The 20,241-nt window shown below is 39.5% G+C and overlaps 1 protein-coding gene across 2 annotated transcripts; it reads right to left on the reverse strand.

Moving 5' to 3' along the window:
• Positions 1 to 671: 671 nt before the first annotated feature.
• LOC125102487 (glycine N-acyltransferase-like protein 3) lies at positions 672 to 15,273 on the reverse strand. 2 transcript variants are annotated; one of them, XM_047733784.1, is made up of 6 exons: positions 15,267 to 15,273; positions 14,090 to 14,195; positions 9,370 to 9,477; positions 7,864 to 7,990; positions 5,178 to 5,304; positions 672 to 1,827 (listed from the first exon to the last, which is right to left on the reverse strand). In XM_047733784.1, the coding sequence occupies exons 2-6, from the start codon at positions 14,165 to 14,167 to the stop codon at positions 1,413 to 1,415; spliced, it is 855 nt and encodes a 284-aa protein (XP_047589740.1). In that variant the 5' UTR covers positions 14,168 to 14,195; positions 15,267 to 15,273; the 3' UTR covers positions 672 to 1,412. The 2 variants fall into 2 exon arrangements, with proteins under 2 accessions (XP_047589740.1, XP_047589741.1); XM_047733785.1 differs by lacking the exon at positions 15,267 to 15,273 and adding an exon at positions 15,099 to 15,117.
• Positions 15,274 to 20,241: the final 4,968 nt, after the last annotated feature.

Consider the following 20,241-nt stretch of genomic DNA (forward strand, 5'->3'; position numbering starts at 1 on the left):
AAAAGGCTGATGAAAATATTTATTTAATTATTTAGGCATTTAATTTCCTTTACAGAAAAGGTACAGGATTTAGTAACCAAAAAAATAGATTGAAATCAAAATGACAGCATACTGGCTCGATGTCTAACACTGATTGTATTATCTTTAAAATGTCATTTATTTTCCCCGAGCCTTCAATTTTTCATATGCAATGAGTTAAAGTTTATTATCATATCAGAATTCTGAGTTTATACATATGCATGTATAAAATATGAAAGAAATGTATATATGTATTAGTGAATCTATGAGAGTACATATATGTGTGCATCTGCATACCCACATTCACACCTATAGATGTACTTTAGATTCTTATGAGAAAGCAGATTATAGACAAGGAGCTGGAATAGGTGATAGGTAAGGTCCAGTCCTATGCTGACACCATCTGTTTCTAGCATTTAAAATGCCTTTATCGGGGCACCTGGGTGGCTCAGTGGTTAAAGCCTCTGCCTTCGGCTCAGGTCATGATCTCAGGGTCCTGCGATCGAGCCCCGCATTGGGCTCTCTGCTCGGCAGGGAGCCTGCCTCCTCCTCCTGTCTCTCTCTGCCTGCCTCTCTGCCTACTTGTGATCTGTCAAATAAATTAAAAAAAAAAAAAATATATATATATATATATATATAAAAAATGCCTGTATCTTCTTTCCTCCATCCATGACCACTGAGCACTAGGTACTTTTTAGAAATGCCAATTCTCAGGCCCTACTGCAGACTTACTGAATCAGGGGTTGTGGGGAAAGAGGCTCCGCGGTCTGTGTTGCAATCTGCCCTCCAGGTGATTCAGAAGTGCTTGAAAATGTGAGAACCACTGCACTGGAACATTCCCCAGGGAAGGCGATAGGCTTGAGTTGTAAGCAGAAGTGGAAAACCAGTCACTAAAGGGGAAAAAGCAGGGTATTCTACAGAGAAGCTGGATCAGAAGTGGTAGGAAGAGTTTAGAGAGACATTGCAGCAGGCTGGGGGTGTGTTATTTACGGTAGTGGGGAGCTGGTGTGGCTGTGACAACCCAGAGCAGAAACCCAGGCAGCAATAAGGAAGCCGTAGCCACATGCTCCTGTGTTAAGTCACTGTTCTCATGCAGTCATTTCTATAACTGGGCTGAGAACTGATGGCTTTAGAACCTTTTTCCTGTGGTGCATCCCAAAGTAAGATAATTATCCTCCTCTCAGCCATTGCTGTCTCTGGCCCCTGGATATTTCCTGTAGAACCCTGACGCAGGGAGAAGGCAGGCTTCTCAGGCTGGTGCTGCGTGTCTTCTCCAGGCCCCTTTCAATTCTTCTGATTCCAGTTGGAACATTCCCTTCTTTGCCAGCTACAGAGTGTACGTATGTTCAAGAAAAGGAAGAAATTCCTGGAGTTCCAATGGGCTAGAGGTAAACTTAGCCAGAGAAAGCTGCAGGGGTGAGAATAAGCCTATGAAAGCGACAGGGCAAGAACTCAGCCCCGAGATTCTTCAGGAGGCTTATGGATGCTGTATTGTCATCTAGGACGTTGCCCTGACAGGGGAATCCCCGGCTTTGCATCTTCCTGGCCAGTGTAAGGAACACCAGCTTGCTGTAACCTTTCCTTCGATGCTCTGGCAGGGTATAGCCATGGCACATGGTGGAAAACTGGTCTGTAAGAGACCAAGAGACCAGGTTTCCCTTGTCATCCCGGACACATACACTGGGGAAGCAAGAGATGAGTTTTGTGATATACCGGTGACACTGTTCGTTGCCGCCCCTAGACCAAGTCCTGTTGAGTAGATCAGCATCAGCAACACTCAGGTAAGTTAGTCGTGGGGCAGAGCCCTTTCTAGAAGGAAACAACATGAGAAGAAATGTGAAAGCGGGGTCCTAGGACTACAACCAGCTACTTTTCTTCTTGCACCGATTCAAACTAAGAACAATTCCAGAGGTGTATTTAGCCAACACCAAAATATTTTCAATAAATTGGAATCTATCTATCAGTTCCCACTTATGAACATCTTTCAGGGTTTCATTTCTGGCAGGAGAAAATCCTCATTATATGAAATTGAAGACTTTCCTTCTCATTTTATGCCCATTTCTTTTCACCTTCATATAGATTAGGGCAAGTATTTCATTTTTCTGTAAAACAGTTTTCAGACTTGTTGACACCCTCTCCGAAGCCTTGAACAAGTCCACATTCTTGGGCGCCTAATATTTTCCTTGGTTAAAAAAAAAAAAAGTATTAGGCTAGAACTGTATCTTTATGCATCCATAGCCAGGAAAAAAGTATAGATTGCTTAACATTCTAGGCATTTATAGATGCTCAAGAAATGCCAGTCCTGGGCACCTTGGTGGCTCAGTGGGTTAAAACCTCTGCCTTCGGCTCAGGTCATGATCTCAGAGTCCTGGGATCAAGTCCCGCATCGGGCTCTCTGCTCAGCAGGGAGCCTGCTTCCTCCTCTCTCTCTGCCTGCCTCTCTGCCTACTTGTGATCTTTCTCTATCAAATAAATAAATAAAATCTTAAAAAAAATTTTAAATAAAAGAAATGCCAGTCCTTCTAGACCTTCCCCTAAAAGGTCTGGAAAAAGGTCTAAGAGCTCATGGTATTGAGATAAAGGCAAGGATAGGAATTGTTGCAATTTCTAAGAACTGAGATGGATTACTTAGTTGAAAGCCTATGGTGCTGATTTTGCTTCAGAATTTGCTTTCATTCTTCAAGTTATCAGTATCATAAGACCATCCCCCATAACAGCTAATGTTATTCTTGCTACAATCTTTATAAAGTACACTTTGTGTTTTCTTTTTATTAGTGGTTCCACAATTAGCTGACATTCTAGGCATACTGTGGGTTCTGGCACTGGGACAATAATCTAACCACTAAGGAGGGTTAAAAAAAAATACAAGCAATCATGGTCTTGATAGAATTTCTTATTTTTGAAAATGAACAAAGGCTGAAAATCCTGAGGCAAAGAAGCCTCACGCAGAAATGTCACTTCAGGGGCAACTGGGTGGCATCAGGTTCTCTGCTCAGTGGGGAGCCTGCTTTCCCCTCTCTGCCTACTTGTGATCTCTCTCTCTGTCAAATAAGTAAATAAAATCTTCCAAAAAAAAAAAAAGAAAGAAAGAAAGAGAAAGAAATGTCACTGCAAATAAAAACATTGCTAAGACACTGTTTCAGGAGTAGTTAGTGACTATGACCTTATATCTGAAGGGCAGCATATTCAAAATAGAGTATACAAATTTGGGTACTGACTTAGGTGTTAAAGACAATATCTTCCTATGCAGAAGGGAGCAATTTACAGCAAGACCTAATTTTAAAAGACCAGACTGGGGCTAGAAAAGAATTTATAATAGCATCTCAGGGATGTGACAGTAAGATGGGGAAACACATAGCCTGGTTTCTTCAACAAAAAGTAATGGAAGAAATAAAAAATATGAAAGGGGAACCTGTATGTAAGAGAGATATTAACCAATTGCAATGTATGAACTTTATTTAGGTGCTTATTCAAATTAAACTGCTAAAATATTATGCTAATTTGGAAAATGTAATTACTAACTGGTTTAAGGAAATACTGTTAACCAAATTTTAAAACAGCACAGAGTTGATGCAGCAAGCTTGAGGCCTCTATCTTTAGGGAAGCCTGCTTGCCAGCTTGGGCCTTGGATGGCAGCTGGCAGTTTGGATTTCTGCAGGGGTCCTGCTGTTCCCAGAACTGACAGGAGTTGGCACTTACCGTGCCTACCTGTTTGTGCAATCAGTGTGGTTTATGCGGAACACCTGCTCTCCCTCTGGGAGTCTAGAAAATCGTTATGTGCTAGGCAAAGTATGCCTCCAATAAAAAAAATCCTATACGTGTTGTCACAAGTTATTGCTAGGGAAATTAAGCGTGTCCTATGTGACTCCATTGGGGAGGGTTCTGGGAAGCTTGCGACTGGTTTTCTCTGGATTTTGCCAATGCACCTTTTTCCTCTGCTGATTTTGCTTTGTAGCCTGTCTCTTCTGAGTTCTGTAGGATCTTCTAGCCAATCAATGAGCTTGTGGGTGGTCCTGGAAACCTCTGTACAGGAGTGATATTAGTATAGTGTTGTTTTTTTTTTTTTTAAGAATCCTTATCTTTTAGAAATATATGTTAAGATATTTAAGAATAATAGCATAATGTCTGGGATATTTCCTTCAAAGTAGTTAGTAGATAGGAGTATGGATGAAACAAGATTAGCCATATATTGATGAGATTTTCCTTATTCTAGTCTCTCACTCAGCCTTTGTGTGTCCTTGAAAATTTTAATAACTGAAAAAAATAAAATGAAATAAAAATAAAGTCCAGTTGCTTTATGTGACTTATAGTGCCCATTCTTCTTTAGCTTTAGTCTTGTTTTGCTCAAAAATTCCTTCAACATATTCCCTAGAAGAAAAGTTAACATTCATTGAGGTAGGTACTTTTCAAATATCATGTTTCATTTGTTTACAAAATATATGGAAGGAAGATATTTAGGTTAATTTCCCCAAAAGAAAGAAATTGATCAAGGCTCAGAAAGATTAAGCAGAAAGGAAGGTCACTAGCAAATGTCAGAGCAGGGGCTCTCCCGTTAAGAAGAATGCAGGTTACACTAACAAGTCTTCTGAAGATTGGATTCTTGAGTCAGAATTAGGAATTATTTCTTAGCTCTACAATTTACTCCTATATGTTACTTCAACTTTGTTCAAAAAGGTAATTATACAGTACTTTGTGGGGTAGTGGAAAGGATTCAAGAGGTAATGTATTTAAAATATTCAGTGTCCCGCAAATAAGAGCTCTCTATAAAATCAGTCATTTACCCACTTCCCTGAAACATGAAAAAACACTAAGCATTTTTTGGCTCAAAGAGAGGTTATTTTGAATTATTTGCAGGAGGAGCATACCAAGGAATGATTTTCCTGTGAAAATACAGGACTCCTGAGTTCATTTATTACTATGCACAAAGACACGGATTTGATTTTGCAAGAAATTAGGAGCAGTCAAGCACAGCAGAAAAAAAAAAAAAATACACACACACACAGACCCACGGACTCATATACACACAGAGGTATCTAGATTCTGTGGCCTTACTCCAAGGTACCCAAATATCCCTTAATAATACTAAATGTTTCAGGTACTCCTCTTTGTACTTCTGTATAGGAAGTCCCACCCCACATGCAGAAACTTGGTCTACGTACAGAGAACTGGTGTCCGGCAGAAGTGGATGAGGAAAACTTTGAACAGCCTTGAAGGAAGTTAACTTTACACCTAACTGCTTTGAGTTGGCAACAGCTTTGGAAACATCATGTAACTCACTCTGCAGCCCTGTATATGGAAAGACATAATGAAAAACGGTATTTTATCTGAAAACACAGGAAGGAAATTTGTCGCAGTAGTTTGTACCATGCCGCCAGTTTGCCACCTTGTATCATCCTGACCAATGTCGAGCTATGTATGAATTATTGCAGCTACTCCTGACCTGATTCTCAAACGTTGTATGGGATTTCCAGATCCCCATCCTGTTGTTTCTCACAATCATGATCTTCCACTTCCACTTCCATGATCATGAACACTTCTGATGGGAATATCCCTTAGGAATCTGGAATTGCTTGGGGGACTTTCCTGACTTCTGACTTGTCAGACTAATCCTAAACTCCTCAAGGTAAGAGAAATTGTATAGCTCTCAAAGTCTACAATCTACTCTACAGCTAGAAGCATAAGAGAACTCACATTTATTTGGCAAGGCATTCTGACTTAAAGAGTCTTCTAGCCTCTTGCCTAGATGCCCATTACAGAAACATCAAGGTATAAATTTAGCATTGGTGAGATTTCTCCTAAACTTGATTCACTTGGATCCTACTCATTGATCGCAGCTATACGATGTTATCTATAAATCTTCATTCAGTACTTGTATGTAAAACACTGTGCTGGGCACTGCACCAGCATGAGACCCAAGAATGGTACGGTCTCTGATAGAGCTCGTCACATGGCATGTTAGCTTCTGTTTACTTAGAACTGACTTGCTCTGCTTCTCCAAAATCCCATAAGCTCTATCCTTTCTAGGGGTTCTGATTAATTGAATCCTCTGGAAATTGACTTTCCCACTTCCATCCATATCTAAAAGCTTGTTTCCTCCTTCCAGTAAGTCATTTCCTATTGAAGAATACATGAATACACGAATAGGAGATCATGTTGAATAGAGTCTGAAATCCGAGCACTGGCTACTTTCTCAGGGAGTTAAGTCTAAGAAAAACCAAGTAGTTTCTTCAAGTTAACACTATTAGAAATTACAGAAGTTGTGGCTAGAATCCCACATTAGCTGACTGAGCCACCCAGGCATCCCTCCATTGCCTAATTTTTGTAGGCTTTCCAGGCAGCCCCACCAGTAACTCTGGGGTGCAAGATGAGAGACCAGCCTTTTCTATGGTAGTAGTTGGCTTTGGAGTCATTCATGATTTGGGGATGTTATGGGAAGAGCATTTAGGTGCTTTGGTTAAAATGAATAAAGATACTGATTACTTCTTAAAAGCTATTCTATATTCCAAGGAAATTATAGTTCTTACCACCAAAGCCTATAGGTGAGAGCCCACATCAGAAGTCAAAGATAATGCCTACACTGGTTACATGCTAAAAGAGGGGCCTTTACCACTATTTTAGATGCTATTAACTCACATCTGTCCCCACCTAACTTCAGGGAGGATGATGTGTCAATGTAAATGATTAAGACTGACTCATGACTAACAGCTTGGCCGGCTAGGGAAAAAACAATACTGGCAATTACAAGGATGTTATCCTAATGGTGGCTGCAGGTGCTTTGAGGAGAGTGGGTCCTCTGGCACCACAGACTGTCCAATCATTGCCGTGATTTTTCATACCAAGGAAGAGATCTACTTAATTCCACACTCGAGTAATAATGGCAAGAAAATTTTGCTAGTTCGGCTAAGTGAGTGGTAGAACCCTGTCTCACATCTCACCAGCGTAACTGGGGTAAATCTGTAAAAGTGAGAGACAGTTCAGAACTTCCACTATAACACCTTTGAGAGCATTTCCAAAGGGATGTTATAAAACACCCCAAGTCTTTAGGTAATTATATGCCTTAGTCATCCTTTGCAAGTAGACAGGAACTTCTTCTTTGTGAGAGGGCTTTAGCTGTTTTCTGCTGAAGAAAATTACCAGACTTTGTATTTCTGACCTGGGGGACTGTGCCTTCCTGTCCAATGATCAAGGAACTCACTTTCAATGCAACAATTAAACACAAGAACTTCATTGACTGTATCATCTCCCCAGTCAGCACAAGAAGTTGGAAAAGTAACCCACTGAAGCTGAAATTATCCATGCACAGTATTAGAAACTCTTCATGTAGGTCTGTCTTGGCCAAAAGTTCTTCCATTAGCATTGATAACCATGTAATTATCTCCTTGGATCTCAGATATACTCTTATCTTACTAAATCATGCCAGGATATCCAATGCAAATCAGTTAATTATCTCTTTCCAGATTCAGCTGCTTCAGAAAGAAGGAAAGCCTTCCCTATTGGCTTACACTGAAGTTTGAGTCACTTTAAAAGATTGGAACAGGAAATGATTAAAGGAATAAAGAAAAATATGCTGTGATATTACAGTAACAGTGTGGGGAAAATGTCACTTGAAAGCAGCCCAATTTAAATGGTACCTACTTACCCCAAAGGCCAAGCCTTTTTAGGAGTAAAACAAGTATTCTTAGGAAACTGTAGTACAAAAGTTGTAACTATATAAAATGTATATCTATAAATTTGTGCACTTAAGTATATAAATTATCATATATGTGAAACAGATATCATATCTATCTGATGTATATGACAAAAATGAGAAAAAGAAGACTGCCTAGTGTCTGTGCTTGATCTCACCTTGTATTTGAAAAACTTGATCCCAGTTGATAACATCATGTTCTGCCAACAGGCGATGGTAAGCCCTGACATCCTTGTAGAACACAGCATAGGCATTAGAATAATGGTCGAGGTTATCTGTCTCAGCCTGGGACAGAAGACATAATTGTAAAAACATAAATATGTCCTCTAGGTATCTCAAATCCTAGATAAATTAAGTACATGGACAGCATATTTAGATCATTCCCACTGCCAAAATCAGCCACCTGTAAACAATGGCTAGATAGGAATGTGGCTAATACACTCTGGTGAGGGAAGGAACAGATATTTTGCTTGATATACTTTTGCTTGATTATTCTTCTGGTATTTGGAAAGTTTTAAGATCCTTATTCCATCTTTTTCTAGGATTTTATTTATTTATAAAAATGGAAAGGGGGCACCTGGGTGGCTCAATCATTAAGCCTCTGCCTTTGGCTCAGGTCATGATCCCAGAGTCCTGGGATTGAGCCCCACATCGGGCTCCCTGGTCAACAAGAAGCCTGCTTCTGCCTCTCCCACACCCTGCCCCCGGCCCACTTGTTTCCCTCTCTTGCTGTGTCTCTCTCTGTCAAATAAGTAAATAATATCTTTAGAGATTTTATTTATTTATTTATTTATTTATTTGTCAGAGAGCGAGAGAGCACAGGCAGGCAGAGAGGCAGCAGAGGCAGAGGGAGAGGCAGGCTCCCTGCTGAGCAAGGAGCCCAATGCGGGACTCGCTCCCAGGACGCTGGGATCATGACCTGAACCGAAGGCAGCCGCTTAACCAACTGAGCCACCCAGGCGTCCCAGTAAATAAAATCTTAAAAAAAAAAATGGAAAGGGTATAACTTAATGGAGCCACCTACAAGATTTAAATAGAACTCTCAGAACTTTCCTAATGTGGTCATTCGATGACGTGAGCTCTTTGTCCTTGCAAAATGGGGCAGATGTCATCTTTTTCAGTCTCCCTATGTATTTACCCACATTACCAAAGTTGTTGGTCACAGGAAAACATCAAACCAGAGGAAAAACAAGTATGCATAAGTACGTATGCTTCATGGTTCTAGAGATTGTGAAACACTAAAGAAACACTTTATTGAACACATTTAAGCTAGCAGTTTTCCATGTCTGCAACTCCAAAACCAGTCAAATTAGAAGCTAATGGTGAGGGGCACCTGGATGGCTCAGCGGTTAAACCTCTGCCTTAGGCTCAGGTCATGATATCGGGGTCCTGGGATCCTGATCTGTGCTGGGCTCCCTGTTCAGCTGGGAGTCTGCTTCTCCCTCTGTCCCTCCCTCCTTGTGCTCTCTCTCTCACGCAAATAAATAAAATCTTTAAAAAAATCTAATGGTGAAATATGTACCTTATTAAGCTAATATATATGACTGTAATGGTTATAATATCCCTTTTACCCAATCTTTTCTTTCCAGTTGATGCCAACTCTTGGGTTTTCAGGGGGTGTTTGTTTTGTTTTGTTTTGTTTCTCTGTCCTTTCCAATCTGTACCTCTTTCTGTCGTCGGGTGATAACAGCTTTGAAGTCTGGCCACGAATCCACCACCACCTCCTTCTGAAAGGGATTCCCACGATTCATGTTCATCACTGCTCCATAAACCTGAGCCAGAGAATCCAGAGAGACAAGCCAGTCATATTACTAACTCTTTGAGTTGCATATTACTGTTCTCACCTCTTCTTATACTATATAGTTGTGGCCATGAGAAGGGAAATTATATAAAAGCACATATAGCGGCGCCTGGATGGCTCAGTGGGTTAAGCCTCTGCCTTCAGCTCAGGTCATGATCCCAGGGTCCTGGGATCGAGCCCCGCATCAGGCTCTCTGCTCCACAGGGAGCCTGCCTCCACCTCTCTCTCTGCCTGCCTCTCTGCCTACTTGTGATCTCTGTCTGTCAAATAAATAAATAAAATCTTAAAAAAAAAAAGCACATATATACAACATGCACACGTACAAACTTTTCTCTTTTTATTTCATTATTATACATGAAAACTGGTAGAAAAAAAAAAAACTAGGAAAACTCTCCCCAAACATAGGTTTTTACTGTACAGCAATGAGAGATACCAAAACAACAGGCTGACTAGATGGCACATGGGTCAATAATAAATACTTACAGAAGGAATCAGCATCTGATGTATGGATTTAGGGCTCATAATATCTTTTACAATTCCACAGATAATTTTGATGCTCAGCTGCTTTTAAAGCTGATTATGCTCTCCAAAAATAACCTGCTTAATGTAACTACTCCTTCAACCCTGAGTTACAATTAAACATCACTGAGGGTAACTCCCCTCCCCAAAAAAGTCCCCTGCCTTTCAGATTTGATGGAGGAAGTCTCTCTAAGCATTCCCTGACCTGAGGGTCATGACTATGTATTATTCATTGCTACGTACATGGAGTCTGACATAGTGGATCATCTGGTTGTTGACTAAACAATACTGAGTATTAGAATTCTGACCTGTGCCCTTTCATATTTCTTTTCTCCACTTAGAATCAAAGATGCCTGCCCTATAAAACAACCTTCATATGCCAGGGGTTCTTATAGAGAAGAAGTTATGGTGGTAACGAGGAGAGTGAGTTACAGGCTAGTGTTCTTAGCAGCACTTTCATCATAGATAGAAACTGAAAACAATCTAAGTGTCCATCAGCAGTGGGAAAAAATGAATAAATTGTGGCACATTCATAGTATATATTACAAAACAGAAACTTAATGGTAATCAAAAGAAGGTAGATACAAAAAGACATACTATGTGATTCAATTTACATTATATTCAGAAAAGACAAAACGACATTATGGTTTTAGAAGTCAGGATACTGGTTCCTTTTGGAGAGCTGGGAAAGATAATGTTTGGAAAAGAGCACTGGGGGGCTGGGGAGAAATCGTGTCTGAAGTAATGTTCTTTCTTGATTGGAGCGTAAGTTATACAAGTATTTGCTCTATGAAAATTCATTGAGCTGCATAATTATGTTATGTGCTCCTTCTAGTACGTGTTATACTTCAGTGAAAACCAATTTAAATTATAGGGGCATTAGAAACTACATTTTACTTCTTATATCACATCATGATTCAAATCATGCACCTCAATACCTAGAACATTATTCAACTCTCTTCTCTCTTTTCCAATCTGGGACTTCACTCAAATCTTCTTATAGAATGTATCTTTCCTAATTTGGTCTGGCTAATACTAATGTGTGACATGGATCACACTTAGTGAAAATCCGAGAACTAAATCAACCTGGAAGGGTCATGCTTGCTCTGTTTAATTGTTAAATTTTGGGGATGCTGATCTTATACATACATAGTCATAAATTTATTAAAGTGTTTTTTTCCCATGAAGAAACCATACATCATTATTAAAAATGGACTTAAATATGATTGCAATGTTGAGAAGGTTAAAAGGAATAAATTTTTTTCTGATATTCAGATTGTGAAAGGAAAAAAAATGACTTGTTTCTAAGAGTTTTGCAACCAACTGAAAAAGTTGGCATTGGTTGAAGACAATGAAACAAATTCTTTTAACACCTATTTATTAAAAGGGTGCGTGTTGAGAGGAGATGGGAAGTAGCTAGGGGAAGTAAGGATGCTGGAAGAATGAGCAGTTGGAATTTGTGAAGGAAATTTGGAAGGATATTTAATCACTGAAATACTAAGGTGAGGTAGGAGGGGGGATGGATGAAATAGGTGATGGGGGTTAAGAAGGAGTTCACTTGTTGTTATGAGCACTGGGTCATGTATGGAAGCATTGAATCACTAAATTGTACACCTGAAACTAATATTATACTATATGTTAACTAACTGGAATTTAAATAAAAACTTAAAAAAAAAAAGATTATAAAATATATAGCCATAGCCTCCAAAAAAATGGAGGAAGCATGGAACAAAAAAACAATTTTTTTTAAGTTTTTTTTTTTTTAAGATTTTATTTATTTAGTTATTTGACAGACAGAGATCACAAGCAGGCAGAGAGGCAGGCAGAGAGAGAGGAGGAAGCAGGCTCCCTGCCAAGCAGAGAGCCCGACGTGGGGCTCGATCCCAGGACCCGGGATCATGACCAGAGCCAAAGGCAGAGGCTTTAACCCACTAAGCCACCCAGGTGCCCCAAAAACAATTTTTTCTTTATCATTTTGATTCTCAAAAGGGCAGAGCATAACTGAAGAGGTATTTTGAAATTATGGTCAGAGAACCCAAGACAGACGCTATATAACAATCCAATAACTGAAGAAAGATAAAAAGATTCAAAGGTAAAGAGACTCTGTGTACAGAAAATGAGAAATCGGGAGTGCCAAGCAAAGCAGCTATTAACAAGAAGATGATATGAGGAAGGCATTAATTTGTGCCTACGTGTTTCATTTCTTTAACTCTTACTTCAAGCGGTGTTATGAGAAGCATTCAAAAAAATAAATAAATAAAACCAAAAACCAACAACGAAAAACAATAGAAAACCACAACCATGCAGTTTGGAATCTGAGAACTTGGATTTAAATCCGAGCTCTAGCACTTAGATACGGGGAAGGGATTTAGTAATATCATCTGTAAAAGTATAATGTAATTACCTGCTTATTCAGTGTTATTAATATTACGGAGGAATTAATGGGTTTTATAAAGTTCAAATGAGACAGCATAAAAGGTATGTTAAAAAAATGATACCCACTATTCTGATCAACTCAACTAATCTGAATTCAGAGGTCCTTGAAAATAAGATTTGAACAGGTGAGGGTTAATAAGTAATTATTTCATAACACTGCTAGCAACCAACCAACAACAGTTTATTGAGTAATTATATGGGCAAAGCCCCATGCCAAGCAGTATTCGAGGTATAAAAAAAAAAAAACAGAAAAAGGAAAAGTCAACATCCTCACCTGGGTATCTGGTAGTTAAGTTGTTATAAGAGAAGCAGTAGCCATGAAATCAAAAGAACCAGGATTCAACTGATTTTTCACTTGCTTTAGCCTTTTTTGGACTCTAACTTATTCATTTCTAAAATGGGTTAATAGTCTTCTTACAAAGTTGTTGAAAGGATAAAATAAATTGAAATTATTTGTATGCCAAAGTACTACCCACATACTATTTATAATGTAAGAGCCCATCATTTGTCTTGATGATTATATGATCTTAGATGACCTTAGATGATCTTAGATGTGATCTTAGATTATATGATCTTAGATGTGAAGGTCACCAAAACCTTTTTATTTCTCTTTGGCAAAAGAGTGGGTCAAACATTTATTCTCCAGAGTGTCCACATTCAAAATGGGACATTTTGAGTCGGACTGTCCATTTGGTACTCCTTTAGCCATATGCTCCCAAATTATCACTCAGATTTTCCCTACCACACATAGTTTAAGCATGATCCATAAGGCAAGATGACTAGATTTAATCACCCCAGTGCAGTGTCTAGATAACTTCTGTTAAAGTTTAGTGTAAATAAGGATTATCGAGGGTATGTGCCCAATACAGAGGTCTCTGGTCTCTGTCTTTAGAAATTATGATTCATTATGTCTCTTCTGGGTTATTAGCAGCCGTCCCATTTGCAGTCAAATGCTCTTACCACTGAGTTATACCCCTGCCACTTACATTTGAAGATCCATATTGTAGGGCTAGCTCCTTGGTCAAGAATTGCAACCCCCAAAGACAATGTCTTTGCACTTTGAATTTTTTTCTTCAAGTGCTTAACATATTTTAAATCTCATATTTATTTATAATCTGTGATTAATGTCTTCTTCCACAGAAGCTCTGAGTTATCAGCAGGTCCTCACGGACTTTGGGAAGACACCAACAGAGGCTTTATGACCGACAAAGCCATTAAAATAAATAAATAAATAAAGATGTTGAAATAGTCAAAAAAATTTTATGACTCCTGGACCTCAGCTCCGTCGTGAACCTAGGTCATGTTCTCATGAACAATGCTACTTAATCCATACTCTTCTGCCATTAAGGAAAGTTTAAAACTTGAGTTTACCTAGAAATAATCTAGTCCAGCACCACCTAAATTTTCCTAGAGGTCATCTAGAGTGACTGTCAAAAAAAGAATTATCACAGCCCTATCTATGCTGCATGGAATCAGTCCCTAGCAGGAGACGAGTGGGAAACTGCCTGTTCAATAGGTTTAGTAGGAAAGTCCTGACATCAGAAAAACTGGGAAACAGCCACAAGTCTGACCTTATCTCACAATAAATAAAATAAAGAAATAAAAGAGAACTCTTAATCGTAGAATACCTTGAGTGATTCGGGGAAGTAACTCTTCAACATTTTTTCCAGGATCAGTAATTTGGTAGAACAGTTGAGCACCAGCATCTTCTCCAGAACTCTAGCAATTCCACACCTAATGAGAAAGCAGAAGGGATGAGTTCAGTTTTTCCTTGTTAACGTCTGAATCTCCCGAGGAATATCCTTGAAGCCCTGTTTTCACTGGGTACAATTCGGAATGCCATTGCTCCCTCTGATGAGGGAAGAAGAGGGAAGATGAGAGGCACTGGGGCAGGTAAAGCAGAGAGCACGTGGAAGTAGAGAATGTTAATGACCTAATCCGGGAAAGAGGTGAGTATCCATGCTGGGCTAAGTCTTCCTATGATACACACTCACTGTTTGTTCAGCTCTTCCTTTGAGACAAAAAACAGTTGTAATTTCACATCTGTTTGTGTTTTCATTGAGTCTGTCTCAAGTTGACTGGGAGGTATAAGAAGGATAGGGCCCGTATCTGCTTTGTGCTCTATTGTATTCCAGCACCTACAGGGCCTGGCACAGAAGAAAAGGGCATTCTAAGTGTTTGCTGAATTAAGAGGAAGCTCAGGGTAAGAGTCTTAGGGTAAGCAGGGAAACTTCTTTTTACAATGTGGGGCAAAGATGGAAGATGTGAGTGGGTCAGGCATCAGGTGCTTACGGGAAGCCACTTGCCGAGAAATACCTAGGTTGAAGATAAAGAACCAGATGGGAGCAAAGGCTGAGACTCAGTTTTAGTTAGACAAAATTAAGGAACGAAAAAGGGACTTAATATAACGCATGCAATTCAGCCATTCGGAGGCAGTTATTTTTTTCTAGATTTGGGGACTTCCTATTCCCTGCTTTTTGTCCCTAAGAAAACTCCCCCACACACACAACATTCCAATCAAGTCTCGACTGAATTAAACAAACGTTTTTCTGTATATTCGATGCAGTAGAGTTTATCCATTTACTCTCAACAAACAGGCACTAGGATGGCAAAAATGTCTCAACTAGACATGAGAACCTGGTGTTTCTGAGACTGCAGTGAATTTTTTCCTGTACAGCATATTCCCCAGATAGAGGGCGCTACTACTTGATTTCAATATCTGGCACCTCTGTGTGACTGTAAGATACTCAAGTATCTTATGATTATGATTTAAAATCCACCATGCAACTCCATCATATTGTTTACCTGAGTCTGAACTACGAAGCATATTTCCTGTGATCAAGTCCTGTGGCTGCAGTTTGCTGAGTGCGACACCCGAGGTGTTTGTAATTCTCTCCGGGACTCCGAAAAGATACTAGGGGCAGCACCAGAAAATCAGCTTCCTGGACCCTAGTACTAGTAGTCTCGGCTGATAGGAGAAGCTTTGCAATGATTGAGTTTCCAGGGTTCAGGTTGAGCAGAGGAAAGAGAGATGTAGGCGTCATCTTTTCACACTTGTATCTGCTTGACATTTCACTCCCTCATGCTATCTCTAAATAAAATATTAACTTCTTAGCAGATCCTCATGTTAAATACATGAATTTATTCTAATACAATATTTGAGAAAATAAGATAGAATTATTTCATAGAGAAACTAATCATGTATCTCTTATTACATTTGATGCCTAGAGATGTTTTTATGTCTTGATACATAGCAAAGTAGCTAGCACAAACGGTAGGAATTCTAAGAACTTGTTGGCGACTTGCTTTATTGCCTGGTTTGTTCCTCAGAGTTCCTGAAACCACTTAGAAGTGTAGGTAAAATAGATGATGAAAAATTAAGTTTAAATTAAAATTCAGGCAAGGGGAAAACAGAGGTGTAAACATAATATGGGGTCAAGAGTGAGGCCAGCAGACAAAGCATATGGACTATAGTTCTACATATAGAGTTGATCCTTTTTATTTGTGGATTCCATATTTGTGAATTCACTTACTTGCTAAGATTCACCTGGAACCCTCCAAAGCCATAGTGATGGCATTTTGCAGTCATTTGTGGACATATTTGAGTCTCCAAAGCCAATATTGTCAGCGGATGCTGCAGAAGCTGACCTCTCTTTCCAGCTCTTATACTCTAAACAAGCCCTTTATATGATGTATTCCTGCCACATTCTTTTGCAGTGTTAGCTTTCTGCTGGTAATTTCACTGTTTAAAATGGTCCCAAGAAGCACCTGGGTGGCTCAGTCATTAAACATATGGCTTTGGCTCAGGTCATGATCCCAGAGTCCTGAGATGGAGCCCTGCATCAGGTTCCCTGGTCTGTGGGCAGCCTGCTTTTCCCTCTCCTGCTCCCCCTGCTTGTATTCCCTCTCTCATTGTCTCTCTCTCTCTCTGTCAAACAAGTAAAGAAAATCTTCTTAAAAAAAGTTGTCCTGGGCTGCCTGGGTGGCTCAGTGGGTTAGGCATCTACCTTCAGCTCAGGTCATGATCTCAGGGTCCTGGGATTGAGTCCCACATCTCACTCTCTGCTAGGCAGGGAGCCTGCTTCCTCCTCCCTCTCTCTCTCTCTCTCTCTCTGCTTGCCTCTCTGCCTACTTGTGATCTCTCTCTGTCAAATAAATAAAATCTTAAAAAATAAAAGTTGTCCCAAGCATAGTACTTAAGAGCTGTCTAGTGTTCCTATGGCAAAAAGACTGTGATGGGTCTTACTGAGAAGATACATGTGTTACACAAACTTCCTTCAATTCTGGGTTATAATGCTCTTGACTGGGAGTTCAATGATAATAAAAAATCAGCAAGTGTTAAATAATGTGTCTTTAAACAGAAATACACATAAAAAAGGTTTATGTGTTGGGATTCATGGGTGGCTCTGCAGGTTAAGCAGCTGCCTTTGGCTCAGCTCATGATAGCGGGGCCTGGGATCAAGACCCACATCAAGTTCCTTGCTCAGTGGGGAATCTGCTTCTCCCTCTGCATCCATCCCTCCCCTGCTTCTGTGTGTGCTCTCTCGATCGAAGAAATTAATAAAATCTTTAAAAGTATTTTTTTTAAAAAAGGTTTTGTGTTGATCTTCTGATAAAAACATTATGACCAGAGGCTTGCAGGAACCTAATCTTACGTTTTCCCTACAGATGGTGATCCCTGTGACCTTGCTGAACAAAACCACCACCAACAATGAGAAGCAGGGGATTTGCAGCAGGTGAGAGCACATTTTGTACTGTAAGCTTCCTGGCAGCCAACGTAAGAGAAACAAACATGATTAGTAACGTGATTCAGTTTGTCCATAAAATTATTCTCACACTCTTGGGGCACCCAGGTGGCTCTGAGGGTTGGGCGTCAGCTCTTGATTTTGGCTCAGGTCGGGATCTCAGGGTCCTGGGATCCAGCCCCACATCAGGCTCTGTGCTCCGTTGGGAACCTGCTTGAGGACTCCTCTCCCCCTCTCTCTCTGCCTCTGCCCCTCCTCATGCTCTCTCGCTCACTCTCATTCTCTCTCTCTAAAATAAATAAATCTTTAAAAAAATTATTCTTATGCTCTTTATCATAGCATTTGCTTTTCACTTGTATTATCTCTAAATGAAATTCTCTAACTTCTAAATAATCAAAACCCTCCTTGATCTGGCTTCAATGTACTTTTCTATTCACAAAATTTGCTGGGTGACAACTATTGGTGACATTAAAATCAGAGAGACATTTCTCCCATGTGTTCACAGAAGGAAGACACTATAATTAATGAACATCAGTGGACAATGTTCTTTCAGTAAACAGTGATGAATTTCCTGAGGACCTTTCTCTTACGAAGTACAACGATAGCTTTAAGGGCACAGAGCAGAATGAAGAAATTCACATGGATGCAGAAATTATATTTTTCAGATTTTTGATTTATATGAGAAAGTCATAATGACAACCATTAATTCTGAGAGCTACAAGATCAGAGTATCATAATCTCACCAATAAATTATAAATTCCCCATAATTCACATGTGTTCTAGAATTGGAAGGTAAAGATTTGTAATTCCTCTGGCTGAACTGTTACCAACAACAGACTCACTAACTGAAATCTTTGTCAAGGAATGTAATTAATTATAGTCATTCAAGTTTTAAGAGCTAAAGATTCTTTGGGGCACTGAAGTGTTCATCAGCACACAACAAGCACTTAAAATATGTTATCAACATTAATCAATGAAAGCATAACACTGGCCTGAAAGGCCTTTCTTATAAATAAATAAAATATAAGGTCTCTGCTTTTATAAGGTAACATAGCACTTACAGTGACATCTGTGAGGGAGGGAACATCTGTTAGTGAGACAGGGAATTTTTTTAAAGCTATTGTGATCTGATGCTTGTAATTACTTTTCAGATGATAGACTTTCCGTTCAGAGATGCCTCTCTTATCTGTTTCTCTAGTTGTGCCCCATCAGTGCAAATGATTTTATATTTTGTAATGCTTATTTTCTTCAAATCAAAATTTGAAATAGAAAACAAAAACAAAAAGCAAACATCTTTCCCCATAAACCTAATTATGATTTATCCTTCCTATATAATGCTGAAATTCATCTCTCCTCCCTATTTCTTCTATTTCTTCTTGCAATTTTAATTAATGATTTGAAATTTATTATTTTAATGAAGGAATGCTTACCTGCTGTTGAGAGTTCAGTTTCTATCAGGTCAGTGGTTCCTTCTTCATAAATGGTGAGTTTATTCTTCAAGCCTACTTCCCCAATTAGTCCTTAGTGGAAAGAAAAGGGAGAGAAAAAAAACAAAAAAGTACGCACACCTGTTAATAGGGAGGAGTTTATGGTGTCAGGTGAAAAGCCCCATGCATACAGCATGAATAATTTCACCCCACCCCTTCCTTTCTCTCAGATTTAGACTTACAGTGTAAAAAGCAGTGAATACTAATCTTGATTTAAAGATGGACATTTTCTGGACCCCAAACCCACTGTCTGCTAAGATCTCATGAAAAAATAAAAAGGAGTGAGACCCAGGTGAATGGGGTACAATAGAAAATGACAAAGAGGTTCTGACCTCTAATATATTTTCATATATTTTTTAAAAGATTTTATTTATTTACTTGAAAGAGAGGGCAAGACACACGGAAAGTGCATGAGCAGGGGGCAGAGGCAGAGGGAGAAGCAGACTTCCCACTGAGCAGGGAGCCAGACTTGGGACTTGATCCCAGGACCCTGAGATCATCACCTGAGCCAACAGAAGACGCATAACAGATGGAGTCACCTGGGTGCCCCTATATTTTCATCTATTTTGAAGAAATGATTTTGCTACTCTAAACTTCCAAAGCTGACAAAGGGATAATCTCTAAAGCATACACTTGTGGAATTGAGAGTGTTTTTGATAATTTTAATTCTCTTGCCCTATTCTTTTAAGTGAAAAGAGTTTACTTGCTTTCCTCAAATGGCTGCAATTTCAAGTGACATGTAAACAATTGTATGGGCATCTTGGCCCACAACGCAATACCTGAGCTTTGGAATAATTAACAGTATGAATATTTCAATAGCATGTGTAGAGTGCTTCAATTTGAAAGTGGTCACATGGGAGGATACGAGGATACTACTATTTATCTTTATGTTTTGTAAAGTCAATATGAAATGATAGGGAAAGTCAGGGCATTCTTTTTTTTTTTAAAGATTTATTGTATTTATTTGTCAGAGAGACAGAGAGAGAGAGAGAGAGAGAACAAGCAGGGGGAGCGGCAGGCAGAGGGAGAAACAGGTTTCCCACTGAGCAGGAAGCCTGATGAGGGACTCTATCCCAAGCCCCTGGGATCATGACCTTAGCCAAAAGCAGGCACTTAACCAACTGAGGCACCCAGGTGTTCTTTTTTTTTTTTCTTTTTAAAGATTTATTCATTTATTTTGAGAGATAGAGAGAGAGGGAGGGAAAGAGAGAGAGAGAATGGGGGAGAAGGGCAGAGGGAGATGGAGTGGGAGAGAATCTCAAGCAGACACCCTGCTGAATGGAGAGCCCCAACCTGGGCTTGAACTCATGACCCTGAGATTATGATCTGAGCTGAAATCAAGAGTCAGATGTTTCACAAAATGAGTCACCCAGGTGTCCCTGGGGCATTCTGTACTTGAAGATGCTTGTTAAGTAACACAATGGGTAGCTGTGACTAGAGATTAAAGTGACTAGAGAAATTGTATTAGATGACAATTACTGGATGTGAAAGGCAGACTGTCTTTTTTGATCTGGGTATATTGATAACTATTTAAAAATTTATTTATTT

The sequence above is a fragment of the Lutra lutra genome, chromosome 6 (genome assembly GCF_902655055.1).
Source record: "Lutra lutra chromosome 6, mLutLut1.2, whole genome shotgun sequence".
In the NCBI taxonomy this organism is placed as follows: Eukaryota; Metazoa; Chordata; class Mammalia; order Carnivora; family Mustelidae; genus Lutra; species Lutra lutra.

Excerpts from the sequence above, each read along its gene's own strand:
- LOC125102487 (XM_047733784.1), bottom strand. The coding sequence starts at position 14,167 with ATGCTGGTGCTCAACTGTTCTACCAAATTACTGATCCTGGAAAAAATG. Across the intron at positions 5,305-7,863 it reads TCAAGTTTTTCAAATACAAG|GGCTGCAGAGTGAGTTACAT; the intron begins GTGAGATCAAGC and ends TTCCATATACAG. Across the intron at positions 1,828-5,177 it reads CTGCCGGACACCAGTTCTCT|AAAGGGCTCTGCCCCACGAC; the intron begins GTACGTAGACCA and ends GTTTCCTTCTAG.